The sequence below is a fragment of the Hypanus sabinus genome, chromosome 6 (genome assembly GCF_030144855.1).
Source record: "Hypanus sabinus isolate sHypSab1 chromosome 6, sHypSab1.hap1, whole genome shotgun sequence".
Lineage (NCBI taxonomy): Eukaryota > Metazoa > Chordata > Chondrichthyes > Myliobatiformes > Dasyatidae > Hypanus > Hypanus sabinus.
The window spans coordinates 60,194,429-60,210,981 of NC_082711.1; the positions used below are offsets into that span (position 1 = coordinate 60,194,429).

A 16,553-nucleotide genomic window follows, 5' to 3' on the forward strand; every position below is an offset into this window, starting at 1 on the left:
TACTTTCTCACCTGTAGTCATCATGGATTGCCAACAATATCTCCTCCATAATCACCATCATCACAGGTGTACCAGGCAGCTGTGTGCTCAGTAAGCTCCTCCACTCACTTTATACTTATGACTGTGGCTAATTTCAGCTCCAATGACATATTTAAGTTGCTGACAATGCCACTGTTATTGGCTGAAATAAAGGTGGCATATAGAAGGGAGATTGAAAATCTGAACTGCGATTTCTTCAGTCTGCACCCTGTAATTTTCCTTTTAAGGATGTTCTTTTGAACTGACTGAATGACTTGGTGCTTTTGCGATCTCCTGGGAGATTCAGCGAACTCAATTTTTGAGAGTGGAGGTGCAGCTGTATGACTGGGGTGGCCATGGAGGCTAAGTCAAGGTCTGATGGTGGAAGACAAACCCACAGTCAGTTCCATTACTCTTCACCGATTAATACAGTGAGCAAGACTGAAATCATCAAGGAGGAGAGCGGAAAACTAACATGTGTTCAGTGCTGTGGGCTTGCATTTGACCAGTCCTCCTCTCTTCTCACTACTACCATTGAACAGGAGGTGCAGGAATCTTGGTTGCCACACTACCAGGTTCAGGAGCAGTTGTTGCCCTGCAGCCATCAGGCAGGAGGTATAGGAATCTTGGGTGCCACACTACCAGGTTGGGAGAAGTTGTTGCTCAGCAGCCATCGGGCTCCGCAGCTGTGGACTCACTTTCAGGACTGTTTACTTCATGCTCCATGTGTTTTTGTTTACTTTTTGCACTCATCTCAGTGCTGAACTGATTCCGTGGCTTTGGCCTGCAAGCATTGGCGTTCAACTCAGCACTGAACTCATTCATTGGCCATGGCTTGCAACCATTGGTGCTCGTCTCAGCACTGAACTCATTCATTGGCCATGGCTTGCAACCATTGGTGCTCATCTCAGCACAGAACTGATTCATTGGCTGTGGCCTGAAGCTATCAGGCTCCTGGAGGCTTCACCTGCCTTGCTCCAAGGTCATGGGTTCACTTTTGGGGGCTCCACGGTTGATGATCTGTGTGTAATTTGTTAACATTTTTATTATTTGCGTAATTGATTCTTGTTTGCACATTGGGTGTTTGACAGTCTTTGTTGTGTGTATTTTACTGGATTCTATCCTTGTTTCTTTGGCTGCTTGCAAGAAGACAAATCTCAAGACTGTATACAGCAAACATACTTTGATAATAAATGTACATTGAGCTTCGAATGCTGATAATAAACCTGATTCTGATAATGAACCTCAAGGTAGAAAATGGTGGCATATACGTACTTTGATAACAAATTAACTCTGATTTTTCTAAACTAACCAAGATATCAATACATTTTGTATACTGTTTGACTTGTTTTAACAGGACATCTATACAGCTTCCTTTGGAGATTTGACTTTTCTGGGACAACTGTAATTTTTGGGGTCATCTCACACCCTGTCATCTGGTCTGTGAAGGCAATGTCATATAAAGTCAAGATATTCAAAAATCAGCCAGGACCTTAAGTTTTCTCCTGTTTGTCATGCCATGTTGTCACTGCTGCTAATGAAAAGATGTTTCACTGAAGTACATATATAAGGTCATGATTAATGCAATAACTACACCAGATGCTATTTGGTGCCTTTGCAGACCTGAAGGCAAGCACAGTGGTATCAAGAGAAAAGGTCAGAAGACAGCGTGATTTGCATGCAGACTGCTGTTTAAAATGTTAAATTGGTTGGAAGCACAAATTATTTCAAAGAAGCAAATTAAAGAAAAAGATCAGGAAGAAATCCACATCATCCGAGATCAGTGTGCATGATCCATATCTGGCCAGTTACCCATTAATCGATGTAGTAGTCTGACTCATGGACCATGTAGCCAAGCATGTAAAGTGAAGAAATGCATTAATTACTCTTTTTCACCATACATCAGGTTTTCTGGTAATAACATCTTCAATTTTTACTTATCTTTGATCACCACTGATTGGAATGTTATTATGCATACGATCCTCATAATAATAGATCAATAAACTGAATTTAGTGATAATAGGTATTTGTTTCAAATGAGACCACAGGACCAGTTTAATCATTAAACATAACTGAAAGAAATAAAAAAAACAAAGCATCTGATGGTTCTGCTATTGAAGAAAATGCATGGTTTTGCTATTGAATTGAACTAGCAGAAGTTTAATTCCTGGTAGATATTGCATTAATTATTTTGTACTGAAGAAAGTAGTTGGACATTGAACTGGTATCTCTGTCTCTGAACAATATGGTAGAAAGTGATCAGAAGTCTGCCAGGATCCTACTGAATAATGGATAAGGGCAGGACTGAACTTAGGTTTGATAGTGTCAAACAGGTTGATGATACTACCTGCTTCATATTAAGATTGATTATTTAGTTCAGCTGTGTTCTCTTTAGAGTCAGAGTTAAACAGAACAGAAATGTGCCCTTTTGCCCAAGCTACTTGTGCTGCTCGAGATACTTATCTGAGTTTATTCCCATTTCTAGGCCTGTGCTTTCTTGTACCTTTCTAGGCCTTTTCCATCTATGTACCTGTCCAAATGTCTATAAGCTTTGTAATTGTCTTCATCTCTACAGTATTCTCTGACAGATTGTTCCATATACCAACCAGCCTCTGTGCGAAAAGAAATGCCCCTCAGTTCCCTTTAAATCTTTACTCACTCATCTCTAGTGTTAAACTCTGTCACCTTGGGAAAAAATGTGATCATCTCCCTTATATACTCCTATAAGGTCACCTCGCAACTTCCTACACACCAGGGAAAATATTTCAGTTTATCCAGCCTCTTCTTAAAGCTAAAGGCCTCTAGTCACAGTAACAATCTTGTAAAATTTTTTTGCATCCCTTCTAACTTAATGGCATCTTTCCTATTGTCGGCTAACAAGAACTGTACACATTATAGTGTGGTCTCACCAATGCCTCGTAAAGTTGAAAGGTGACATACCATTCTGTATTTAGACTTTCAGGAGAAAGAGGAAAAGAAGGAAGTAAATTTGTTTTGGGAGTTATACTGCAATGCTTTATTTTAAAAATGTACCCAGGTATTAATTTGTCATGGAGCTCTCTCCATGATGTGGCATTTTCCCATGTGTTACATTGAACCATTTACCATAAAAGAGATTATCTGATGATTGGAATATAATTGCTATCAAAAGTCAATAGGGTTTGTAGGTTCTACATGATTGAAGCTTTTGTAATATTACATCAGTGAATGCATACACCTGCAGCTTAAATACTCTACTCTGCTAGCAATGTCTATCAAAATACTTTTTATTCTTCCTTATAATGTCAGGCTTGAAATGGCTCTGACAACCTATAATTTACTCAATAGTCTCTTTACAAAATAAAAAGTAGTTACTGTAATGACCACTCGTTGATCTATGAAATGAGCTTTATGGTGCTTTTTCGAATGATTTATTTCAGGTTTTCCTAAATAGAAAAGGAGCCCATTTGTCCTATCAGTTACAGGCCTGATTAGAAAAAAACAAAGTTTTATTTTTGTCAAAAATAAAAGCTCAAAGTTGTTTTACTGTGCTATAAAATATATGTAAATTTACATTCCAATAAAAAATCATCGGTATTACACAAATTCCACAAAGTTCAGTAAACATTACATCTTTTCATCAGTCTGTTCTGTCATAATTTATTTCCAAGTTCTGTCATACCACAATTATTATTTTTCAGGACAGTATATTATACAGACACCTGTGTTTAAATCCTAACAAATTTCAAGACAAATATACAATACATTGAATAAAAAGATAATATACCTGGTTGGGAGAATATAGTACAGAATTTTACTTCTAAAGTATAGTACTTTACTGTATTGACGTTATTTACATAAGGAATTATGTTATATACTGTACATTATCATTCATTGATAGAACAAAATTTATTATGGAAAAATATTATTGCATTATACAGTACAATAATTCCATATTACATGGAAAAAACCTAAACAATAGCACTGGATTTAGAGCATCCAGTCCAATTCTACCCACGTACACTGTACTCTGCATATTTTTTTTACACAAAATACAAATGCCTTGAAGATTTTTTTCCAGTTTAAACTAAAGCCTAAATAACTATTAACAGCATAATTACAATGTGATACAGTCAAGGTAACAAAAAGATAATATATCTGAAAAAACTGGTGGAAAGTGTGATAAAAATTACACATTTTGATTTTGAAGGGCTTGAAGGATTTAAAATAAAGAAAATGGATTGCTGGACCAGTGTTCTAACAAGAATTGTTCTCTCCTGAGGGCAAATTGGAAGAGAACATCTGGAAAACGCTATGACACTTCCACTTAATTATCATTATTATAAAGTCAGATGGAAGCTATGACACAGAAATCTATTCTAATGCACAGGGCATTGATGCTCACCATCTAATAACTTCATTCATAGAAAGCTAAACTTCAATAGGGACTCAGGTAGGAAATTTTAGATTAGAAACATCAAACAAAACTGTAGAAATAAAGAGAGTTATAGCATATTTGTTTCAGCAGCTGAATGCACACAAGTTTGCCACCGTGAATGAATATCCTAACATTTTAATTGCTGTAGACTTCAGCTGCTTGTCTCAAGTGCTTGGACCAGAGCGATGCTGCAGTTCGTGCCCTGGGAACAGCGGATGAAGCAAAGGGTGGAGGTGAATAGCTGACGCAGCAGGGTGGGGAGCAAACAGTGTTGGGCAGAGGGCAGTGTGAGGCAGTGGGTGAAGTGCCAGGTGGGCTGGGTGGATGGCTGCTGCCGGGATGAAATGCAGTGGATGGCCGGCCAGGAAGGTGGCGGGGTGAGCGGGAATAATGGCTTGAGTGATTGGAGAGAAAGTAAAGGGTGCAACATGTGGCTGGGCGATGTGGTGAAGCTGAGACATCACTTGGTGATGGGCGCCAGGGTGGAGAGCAGCCGTGAGCGAGGCAGCAGCATGGTGCTGGAGCAGAGTGTGGTGAACTGTGGTCACAGAAGAGGCAGTAGAAACAGAAGGCTGTTGAAGGGAAACTGGCTGAAATGCTGGTACTGGAGTGAAAGCAACTGCTGCTGCAGATGATGAGAAAGTTTTGACTTGTTTGGCAAGGAGCTGCTGCTGGATATGCTGTTGTGCCTGGAACTGTAATTTACTATATTTTTCCATTTCTTCCGGTAAGAAGATTATGGGTTGACTTGCCAGAGGGGGTGAGATTGATTTAGAACATTCCTTGAATTGAGGGTCCATTTCATCAACACTCTGTGAGTTCGCGCCATAATAATCAAACACAATCTCTCCCAATGGAACTGAATTTATACTACTAGAATCGTAAAATGTCATTCGGGAATTCTTCTCTTTGACTGCTGTTGAACTATCAGTAAAAACATCTGCAGTGGAAGAAACAACATTAGACATTTCTTCAGGGTCTGGAGTAATACTTTCGTCAGTAGCCTGTGCTTGGTATATTGAAAGACCAACCTTTTCTTTCTCAGCCATTTCTGATGCATTGCATGTTGAACTTTGATCAATGTCCACTTTATCCTCATGTGTTTCTTTGAACTCAAGACTTTCTTCCTGGGAGCCAGTAGACTGTGTTTCATTCCCATTCCATTCCAAGTGTTCAGGCTCATTCCCTTTGCTAATATTATCTTTTTTTGCACCTACTTTTTTTGATGCTGTTAACTTCCCAATTAAAGACCATAACGTCACATTATCCATAGAAGGGGGAAGCCTGGGACCAAAGTAAGCTTCTGGAGAATCCTTCGACTTCAGGCCCATTATACTTGATGCTGATTCTCTGGTGTCTGTTTTCCCTTCATTGTCCTTACATTGTTCATTTTCCAAAATTTGCTTTGCCACATGGGATTTTCTTTCATCTTGAATGAGTTCCTTCAATGGGAAAATAGAGCAACCAATGGTCATATTTCTCTGGAATAAACTAGGGGCAATGGGGCTATAATTCTGCATTGTATCTTCATTCTTTATTATTCCACAGTGCTTTCCTGAACCTCTTTTTATTTCACTGTTGCAAAGTGATGACTTTATATGACAAACTCTGCCTTTTGAGAAAGATCTGTGCCTTGATAGCTTTTTACTGGATATTTCATGCCTGCAATTGTCTGTATTTCTGGAACGCGACCTTCTCAAACTGGAACCTCTGCTGCTTTCTTGTCTGTTCTTACTATGCCTTGACCTACTCCTATATCTACTTCTGCTCCTACTGTGGGGTTGTCTGCTTCTGGACTTCCTGCTCCTGCTATGTAATCGGCCTGTTCTGCTCATCTGCATCCTAATTTGGGCACTGCCTCGACTTCTGCTGTGACTGCCACTTCTTTTCCTGTGGTAATGATCATCATCAGAAGATAATGATGAACTTGAAGAGTAGCTGTGCTTTTTCTTCTTTTGTCTGGAATGACACTTGTAATGTGACCTATGATGCCTCTTGGAACAATACCGAGACCGGCTTTTGTTGCTGTATTCACTGGATCTATCAGAATAATTTCTGCTTCTGTGACTAGTTCTACTGTGATCACTTGAAGTATCAGAAGATGACCTCAATGATGAACCTTGTGAAGATGAATAGCTTCTGGATTTTCGACAGTCGCTTGAATTACTTTGTGAATCATCTTCGTAACTACAGTGAGAAAATGATCTCTGACTCTTTCTGTGATTCTCCTCAGTGCTGTCACTGTCATTAGTGTTGGAGATAAGACTGTCGTGTCTGGATTTGTGTGCCTTTCGATCTTCACATGATACTTGATTAATATTCAAAGGACTACTACTTGACACTTTCTGTTTTTTGTTGACTAAATCAACAGGAGGAATTGTCTGTTTATTGGTAATACTACTGCTAACTTGCTCTGGTTCCTCACTGGAATGGGCATGTATGCCTTCTAAAGGTCGTTTCGGAATGAGTTTGGAATTCTTCCCTTCTTTCCAACTTCCTTCAGTATTCTGCAATCCGGGCTCTGTGACTTCCCATGCATGTTTATCCTCTTTCCTCAGTCTTTTCTTTCTCTTCCTCACACGGCCAGAGTCTGATCTCTGTTTAGATTTTTTGCTGGATTGGTTGTGACTCTTTCGGCTCTTTGACTTGTGTGACACCACTGACTTCCCCCTATTTGGATCTTGCTCTTTTTCTGTACTTCCATTTTGTTCTGCAACTGTGCTTGAGCTATTATCTCCTTCAGTTGTAACGGCTGCATTTTGTTGGTAGTCCTTATTGTTTTTCCCCTCTGTGGCACCACTCTCTCTACTTTTATTTCGAGACAATTTAAAATCAAAATACAAAGGATTGCAGCTGTATGATAGGGATGGTTCTGTCTGCGTGAAGAGTAAAAGTTCAGACGGCCACTGAAGTCTGGTTGATTCATCTTTACTTAGCACTGATAGAAAGGGTTCAGTTATAATGTACGGCCTGTGTACTGGTTCTACCTTGCTCAATTTTCCTTGAGCAGGTATTGTGGCCTCAGTTTGTTTTTCATTTGACCCTAATGTTTCTTCAGCTTTCATCTTGCAAACATCCTGATCCAGTGTTTTCCCTACCTCTTCTGTGTTTGTTTGTAGCTGAGCAGGAGAATTCAATTGTGCTGCTGCCATTCTCTTGGCATCTGGGTTCTCATGCTTTTCATTCCCAAATTCTGGAACAGCGGAACGTTTTGCATCAGAACCATCAGTCTGAGATTCATGAAGGTTATCATTATGACTTACCACTTTAGCCATGCCTGTCTTTTCTGATGATTTCATAAGAAACAAGAAGGGAAAATGTGTGTTAGTTTTGCAATGTGTAGGACTATAGCAATGACATTCTTTCTCAGCTTCATCCTTGTTTTCCTTTAACATGAGCGCCTTCAGCTTCTTAACCCTTGCAAAAGGATTGCTCTCAGTGCTACTGAAAGCCTGGGACGGTTTGGTTTGTTCATTATTTTCCGTGTCTGCAATGCTACTTGTCCCTGCACCTACCAGTGAGACCTCTGCTTCAGCTGTTGTTTTCACTTTATGGCTCAGCGGCTCCTGTTCATAATGCTTCTCTTCAATGGTGTCATTAAAAACTGAAGCAGACGACTCCAACTTCACTGGAGCTTTTTTGGAAAAAGAAAAGGAGACACTGCCCTTCTGAATGGGGATGCATGGGTTGTTTTTCTTTGTGAAGAGACCCAAGGGCCTTAAGCCGAACTGATCGTACTGGCCACCACGTGGGGGACAATGCAGACTGTTTCCCTGAGTCCTTTTCAGAGCCTCTTCTTTCATGAAAGATGCTTGGGTATTGCTCCTTCTTTCGTTATCTCTGCCTTTGGCAAAGGATCCACTGACAGCTGCTTTCACGTGATTGTCAATGGCTACTGTTGCTGGTTTGAACATGGGACCACTTCCTGAGGCGCTGTATGAAAACCAAACAGAGTACACGCTGAGTCACATTGCCATTATAAGCAAGATTATAATGCAAAAAGTAACATCCTTTCAGATCTCTTTATTCTGACAGCTATTTAAATAATTACTTGTAATTTCAGTATCTTTAGGTATTCTGGTAATCAATAAATAAGAAGAATTTAGTTGACTAATTTTGATTCAAGTCTCATGTTGTTGCAATACAAGACACTCATTGGGTAGAGCTAGGAAATATTATTTTGTGTTACAACACTAAGCTGAGCATTGTTTGGGATATGTTTGCACCTTGAGAATGCTGACAGTGACAGAAACACTTAACTGCTATACCTGCTGCAACTTTCATAGAACGAAACTGCAATTTATTTTGCTTTAGGGTTTCAGACTATAAATAGTGTGATATGTATACATCAGACTATATTATCATTTATAATAATCCCACAATGACTGAGCTTTACTTTGGCATAATAATGTTGCTTTAACCAATTCCCTTCACCAGTAAAGGAATTATCATTCACAAGAACACCAGAAAATAGGAGCAGGAAGATCCTCAAGCCTGCCCCACCATTCAAGGTGATTAAAGCGGCTGAGCCTCTGGCCTCATCTAACATGCTGCATCACTGTGTGGTATGGAAACCACACTTCAGCGGGCAGGAGAGCTCTGCAACGGGCAGCTAAAACTGCCCAACGCATCACTAGCATTAGCCTACTCGCCATCAAAGACATATATAAAGAAAGGTGTTGGATAAAGGCCAGCAACATCGTGAAGCATTCCACCCACCTTGCTTATGGACTGTCTCTCCCAGTCCCATCAGGGAAGAGGCTACGCAATATCCAGGCCAGGACTGCTAGAATCAGAAACAGTCACTTCCTGCAAGCCATCAAGCTGATCAACACTTGCTCCTATTAAGCCATCTCACCACCACTACGTCCAGAACAGCCACTCCTATCCACAGCCCCCTTCATCCCCCTTGCACTGCCAACTTATGCTTGCACTCACGCCTCACACTTACATGGACACAGTCTCAGTCTGACTGTGCTTTCATGTGCCCTGCTGCTACCTAGAGGAATTCCTCTTGCCAAGAGTCATTTCCTGTCAGAGTTACCTTATGTTCAGATATTCCTGCACTTAGCATCACTTTATTTAAGTACAATCAGTCTATGCATTTAAGATAATCTTATGTATAACCATATATCAATCACAGCACGGAAACAGGCCATCTCGGCCCTCCTAGTCCGTGCCGAACTCTTAATCTCACCTAGTCCCACCTACCTGCACTCAGCCCATAACCCACCACTCCTTTCCTGTCCATATACCTATCCAATTTTACCTTAAATGACACAACTGAACTGGCCTCTACTACTTCTACATGAAGCTCATTTCACACAGCTATCACTCTCTGAGTAAAGAAATACCCCCTCGTGTTTCCCTTAAACTTCTGCCCCCTAACTCTCAAATCATGTCCTCTCGTTTGAATCTCCCCTACTCTCAATGGAAACAGCCTATTCACGTCAACTCTATCTATCCCTCTCAAAATTTTAAATACCTCGATCAAATCCCCCCTCAACCTTCTACGCTCCAATGAATAGAGACCTAACTTGTTCAACCTTTCTCTGTAACTTAAGTGCTGAAACCCAGGTAACATCCTAGTAAATCGTCTCTGCACTCTCTCTAATTTATTGATATCTTTCCTATAATTCAGTGACCAGAACTGCACACAATATTCTAAATTTGGCCTTACCAATGCCTTGAACAATTTTAACATTACATTCCAACTTCTGTACCCAATGCTTTGATTTATAAAGGCCAGCGTTCCAAAAGCCTTCTTCACCATCCTATCTACATGAGACTCCACCTTCAGGGAACTATGCACTGTTATTCCTAGATCTCTCTGTTCTTCTGCATTCCTCAATGCCCTACCATTTACCCTGTATGTTCTATTTGGATTATTCCTGCCAAAATGTAGAACCTCACACTTCTCAGCATTAAACTCCATCTGCCAACGTTCAGCCCATTCTTCTAACCGGCATAAATCTCCCTGCAAGCTTTGAAAACCCACCTCATTATCCACAACACCTCCTACCTTAGTATCATCGGCATACTTACTAATCCAATTTACCACCCCATCACCCAGATCATTTATGTATATTACAAACAACATTGGGCCCAAAACAGATCCCTGAGGCACCCCGCTAGTCACCGGTCTCCATCCCGGTAAACAATTATCCACCACTACTCTCTGGCATCTCCCATCTAGCCACTGTTGAATCCATTTTATTACTCCAGCATTAATGCCTAACAACTGAACCTTCTTAACTAACCTTCCATGTGGAACTTTGTCAAAGGCTTTGCTGAAGTCCATATAGACTCCATCCACTGCCTTACCCTCGTCAACATTCCTCGTAACTTCTTCAAAAAATTCAATAAGGTTTGTCAAACATGACCTTCCACGCACAAATCCATGCTGGCTACTCCTAATCAGATCCCATCCATCCAGATAATTATTAATACTATCTCTAAGAATACTTTTCATTAATTTACCCACTACTGATGTCAAACTGACAGGTCTATAATTGCTAGGCTTACTTCTAGAACCCTTTTTAAACAATGGAACCACATGAGCAATACGCCAATCCTCTGGCACAATCCCCATTTCTAATGACATCTTAAAGATCTCCGTCAGAGCTCCTGCTATTTCTACACAAACTTCCCTCAAGGTCCTGGGGAATATCCTGTCAGGACCCGGAGATTTATCCACTTTTAAATTTCTTAAAGGCGCCAGTACTTCCACCTCTTTAATTGTCATAGGTTCCATAACTTCCTTACTTGTTTCCCACACCTTACACAATTCAATATCCTTCTCCTTAGTGAATACCGAAGAGAAGAAATCGTTCAAAATCTCTCCCATCTCCCTCGGCTCCACACATAGCTGACCACTCTGATTCTCTAAGGGGCCAATTTTATCCCTCACTATCCTCTTGCTTTTAATATAACTGTAGAAACCTTTCGGATTTACTTTCACCGTATTTGCCAAACCAACCTCGTATCTTCTTTTAGCTTTTCTAATCTCTTTCTTATATATGACCACAACCAACAGTTACTTGTGCATTGCAGTTTATAATTTTTTTATATTTATATTTATTGTGGTTTTCACACTTATTGTGCTTTTTATGCTGCAGGGGATCCAGAGTAACAATCATTTTGTTATCCTTTGCCTTTGTGCTGCAGAATGACAGTACACAATCTTGAATCTTCAATCTCCTCTCTTGCACAATTCCTCACAGTCCTCAATTCCTTGAACTTTCAAAAACTCATCTACCTCCACTTTAAGCACCTCTGATGATCCGGCCTTCACATCCCTCTGGAATAGGGAGTTCCAGAGATTCACCACACACTGTGAAAAGAGCTTACTACACACTACGATCTTAAGTAATCATTCCTTTATTCGTTTCAACGTCCCCAATTCCAAGTGACATTTATCAGTGAAAACATCTCAACGGGTACTCTGAAATGCTTCTTTGGGATGTTATCTATTTCCATCAGATCATCCTTCATTCCTCCAAAAGCTGTTGTCACATGATGAGCTTAAATCTAGGCTCATTCCATTAATTAGACTTTGGCTGTAAATTGACAGGATTACTGTTGTTTCATTTCAGGAAATTCTGCACATTACCTAATGACTGCACAAACAAGTCCAATGTAGAAGAAAACTGTATCTTTTGTGATGAGTAACAATTGGAAAGACAGACTCACAGGAGGCATGAGCTATTCAGATAGTAAAATGAACAGGAAATAACTGTTATAAGAGCTTTCCACTTTCCTGTTCTGAAAAAATATTCAATGCATAATTATTAGCTTTTAGGTGTCTAATGTTAAGAATGTAAAGGTGGTACAATATTGCAGTTACTATTTTTATCACATAAAAGGCAAAAGACTGCAAAGATATTTAAATGCACAATCTAGGTATATTAGCTCAAAGTCAATGCAATATTCATTCCTTTCTGCTGTAATTATGACTCAATTACTCTTATATTATTTTTTTTTTGCTAACATCCTGGAAGCTGATATTAACTTGCAAATTACCCATTACCTTGAAAGTGCTGATCTAATACATGATTGTAGTTTCATTTGCAGATAACCTCAATGCCAACTTTATCTAGCCCTTAAACTTTACTCACAAACATTTGTAACTCCTGTATTTTGCACAGTCTCCAAAATCATGCACTGTGCACGCAATCTAACAACTTATTTCTTTTATTTGAAGTGTAGTATTTAGTTGTTATTTTTATGATACAATAGCTAAAACAATCTTTATATACATGTATCTTGGGTCTGTGAAATTTTGAAAAATTATTATCTCTTCCAATAGAGTGTAATATTGGTTTAAACATTCATAACTCAAACATTAATGTAGACTGACCATTCTGACTGTTTCCGCAGCTCTGCAAGCTGGTGAAGACGTTTGAGGGCTTTTTCCTGTTTCCTTTCATCCTTCCTTGATCTCGAAGCTACGTTTCGAGCAAATTCTCTTTGTTTTAGTTCTTTCAGTCTCTGTTATAAAAATGCAGAAGGTTCAGTGATCACTTGGTCTTTGGGAAATATGTCTACTTAAGGCCTGCAATATGAACTGAACACTTTCAATTAGCAGAGTCAAAATCAATTCTTTTCCTGCCTTGAAAATGTGCCCCTTTGCACAAGTGAAAAATAATATAATACAAAGTTAACATGATATACATCAGTTATTAAATCTCTTCAAGTATTTCTTTATGTCTTGCAATGCTGAAACTGCAAATGAAGCTGTTAAAAAATCACCCAAAACGATAATTAAAGCTAACTATCTACAAATATATTTTGAAGTGCAATGGTCAGCTATGTTACAATTTAATATCACATGACATACAATACAAAGAGTAGGAAAACAAATGATCTAATCTTGTGCCCAAGCATAAAACAGGCAGAAATCTGGAACAGTACAGCTCCAGTCTTGGCCTCAATCATATGCAAAAGGTTTTACTTCAACTGTCAAATCTGAAAAATGGTACAGCAATTGGCTGCAAAGTTTCTTCTTTCTACATGTCACATGCTGCATTTCAGCTGCCACTGCATATTGCTCATCTGCAAACATATTTGTGCAAGGGGCAAAAAGAGAAAATTTCTACCTGTTGAGGGAAGAACGTAATGCTTTTTTGGTACTGCAGATAGCAGGCAGTGGAGAGCAAATGCCATTTCACTACTTACAGTCCACATGACGACCAAACAAGGCCAAAATAAAAACAGCACTAAAAACAGGACACCAAACTGCCCATAGCACATTTACACTAATGATGCAGGCACTAGAGAAATGAGGGACATAAAGATGTGCAGCTATTTACACTAGCAAAACGAAACTCACTCTGGTGAACTGTGCAGCTCAGTATTATGTTTTCAACACATCAGCTAAAAATGTCACACTGCAAAGCAGTGAACACACACAAAGCATTATAAGGCAGGCAAATTATATTTTCTCCCCAGGGTTTTAAAATGTCTCCACACAACAAAATGTTTGGTTTATTGGTGTTTATTAATGCTATTCATGCTAATAGAGGAGGATTGGGACAGAATAATTGTTATAATCTCTTTCAAGAAATGTACAAGGAAATTCTCCCATCAACAAGCCCTGACAATGAAATCTTGGCACAACCAATCACACAAAAATATCCTTTGCTTTGCCACATATCCCTTCTTTCTTCTAGATTCAAAAGGCTTGGCTAAGCTAATCAGTTTACCGTATATAAACAATCAAAAAGCTCAGAAGACAACAAGAATTTGTGCGAATACTTACTCAAGTAATTTTTATGTTCCAAAATGTTATTCAAAAGATAGTTTGTCCTCAAAACAACAGAACCTTGTCTGTAATTCCAAGATAATATACAGATTGCAGAAACATTTATCATTATCTATGCAATAAGTTCAGGAGAACTATGTAACATTTGAATATTTGAAATAACTCGTTATGTTGGTGACTAAGGGGTATGCCAGTCCCTTCCTCAGATTGTTAGATCTGTGGCTCAGAATCAAATTGAAAAAAAAAAGGATATGTAGGATTGTGTTTTATTCAACTTAACAGTACCTGCTGCTTAGCAGACATCTGGCAAGCACTAAAATGCAGCAGCCAGCAGTCCCCAGGAAGGGAGGCTTGAATTATCAAATCTCATCAAAGTTTCACTCCTGTTTCGACCACTGCTTTATGACACAAGATTCTTCTCAAAAGTTGGCCTGTGGCAAGATGGAAACAAGTTTTGCTCATGTCTTAAGCAGCCTAACAGAACGCAAGTAGGCCTTGAAAGGTGTAGCATACTTTGGGAATGAATGTCTAAAATTTGTAAGCTGATCCAGGCATTTCCATACACAATTTGCTTTGACCTGTTATGTACCCTGTAACTGGGTCACTTACCAGCAAAGATAGAGAGGTCTGTTGAAGTCTGATGGTACTATTTTTAACAGTATTTATTGATAAAAAGACACAAAAATAATATCAATGCAAACATACAGATAATATACGTCATCAATACTAAATCTAAAAGCGTGGGTATAATAATAATCAATAAGAAATAGCTCTATCGTTGTCTAGGGGGTAATGTATTGTCCGATGGAAATATAAAAGTCATTCAAGTTCATTCAAGCTGCAGCTTTTTGGTTGGAGAGAAAGACGGAGGTTTAACTTGCCCATTCCTTTTATGATGTCAATCCTTCGAGAGTCATTGGGGACTGATTTCCCCATTGTGGTTAGCTAAAGCCGTGCTTCCGTGGTAAAGGCCCACCAATTCCGAGGCAAATGGAAAAGGACGCACGTGGGCTGTTTCCACCGGCTTTCGCCATTACGCTATTACAGGATTTCTAGCGTTTCTTCTGGTGCGTCTGAGGGGCTGTTCCCCAGACCCTCTTTTATCCCCACTCACGGGGTCTCAGATGTCAATCAGGATGGGATGATACAATCCCTCCACCAACCCCCCTCGGTTCATTGCCTGGGGGCTTTGATGAATCGTACAGTATTCAATACACAATTCCATCTCCAAGAGACAATAGCCGTTATCAATGGTTCCGCCTTTCGGAGGCCAGGACACATTCCAAACTCTCTGTGTATTCTGCATGTCTTTCTCTCATTTCCTGGTCTCCTGACCTGACTTAATAGTGATCTTGCGATTCTCAAAAAGGAGGGGGCCACGGACGTAACAGACCACATATTATTCCAAAGTCTGATGCCTACCCATTGACACCCTTGACTAATCACGCACCCCATGTTTAAAGTAACATTGAATAGTACAGCACTAGATGACACTGTGCCAGTCTTGCTGACAATTTTTATCATTCATATGCCTCCATCCCTTCATATTCATGTGTCTATCTAAAAGCATCTTAAACTCCAAGTTGTCTGATTCCAATGTTACCCCAGTAACCTACTCAAGGCACCTAAAACACTCCATAAAAGAACTTACACCCCATGTACTCTTTAATCTTCTCCCCATCTAACCTTAAAAGCATGTCCTTTGGTGTTTGACATTTCTACCCTGGGGAAAGGATTCTGACAGTCTACCCTATTTATGTGTTACCCGGTTCGGATCTGGCCCAAGTGCGGAGTGGGAGCCACTGAAGCAGGTCAATAGTTCACAGACTTTAATGTGAACAGTGTTAAAGGGAAAAGAAAACAATAAACACTAGGTCAAACAGAGCCATTAACTAAAACTGTCAAATTGGAAATGAAGCCTACACTGCAACTGAAAAGAACAACTGCGAATAAAAAAGAATACCGCTAGTCTTCAGAGTCAGTTGACTCGACAGTCTGATTTCTCAGGCAAGGCGGAATGCAAACAGGCAGCAAAGTGTTGCTGTGTCCAGGTCTCGACAAATACTACGATGGAATGAATGGAGTTAAATACTATCACAATGAAATAATAATTCTCTGACACATGCATATTCACGAGTGCAATTGCTGTATCTATTGCGCTGCCGAATCCGTGGTTGTGAGAGGGCCCCCCTCGCTAGGCGCAGCCCCTGAGGCGCCACAGACCTGTGTCTGCTGGATAAGGGGCTTGTCCAGGATGTCCTTCAGTGATGCTGGTAGATAATTGCCATGGTGTACAATGCCACTATTGGAGCCAAAGACTTCCAAGTAGAGACAGAAACAAGAGCTTTTACAGAG

The 16,553-nt window shown here is 39.8% G+C and overlaps 1 protein-coding gene across 1 annotated transcript in view; it reads right to left on the minus strand.

Moving 5' to 3' along the window:
* Positions 1–3,696: 3,696 nt before the first annotated feature.
* The window catches only part of LOC132395008 (G patch domain-containing protein 8), a 525,927-nt gene continuing 513,070 nt past the window's right edge, over positions 3,697–16,553 (minus strand). The window contains exons 3-4 of the mRNA XM_059971340.1: positions 12,795–12,925; positions 3,697–8,368 (exon numbers count right to left, since the gene is read on the minus strand). Coding sequence (XP_059827323.1) covers positions 4,600–8,368; positions 12,795–12,925 — 3,900 coding nt within the window. The 3' untranslated portion in view covers positions 3,697–4,599. The remainder of the gene's footprint in view (positions 8,369–12,794; positions 12,926–16,553) is intronic.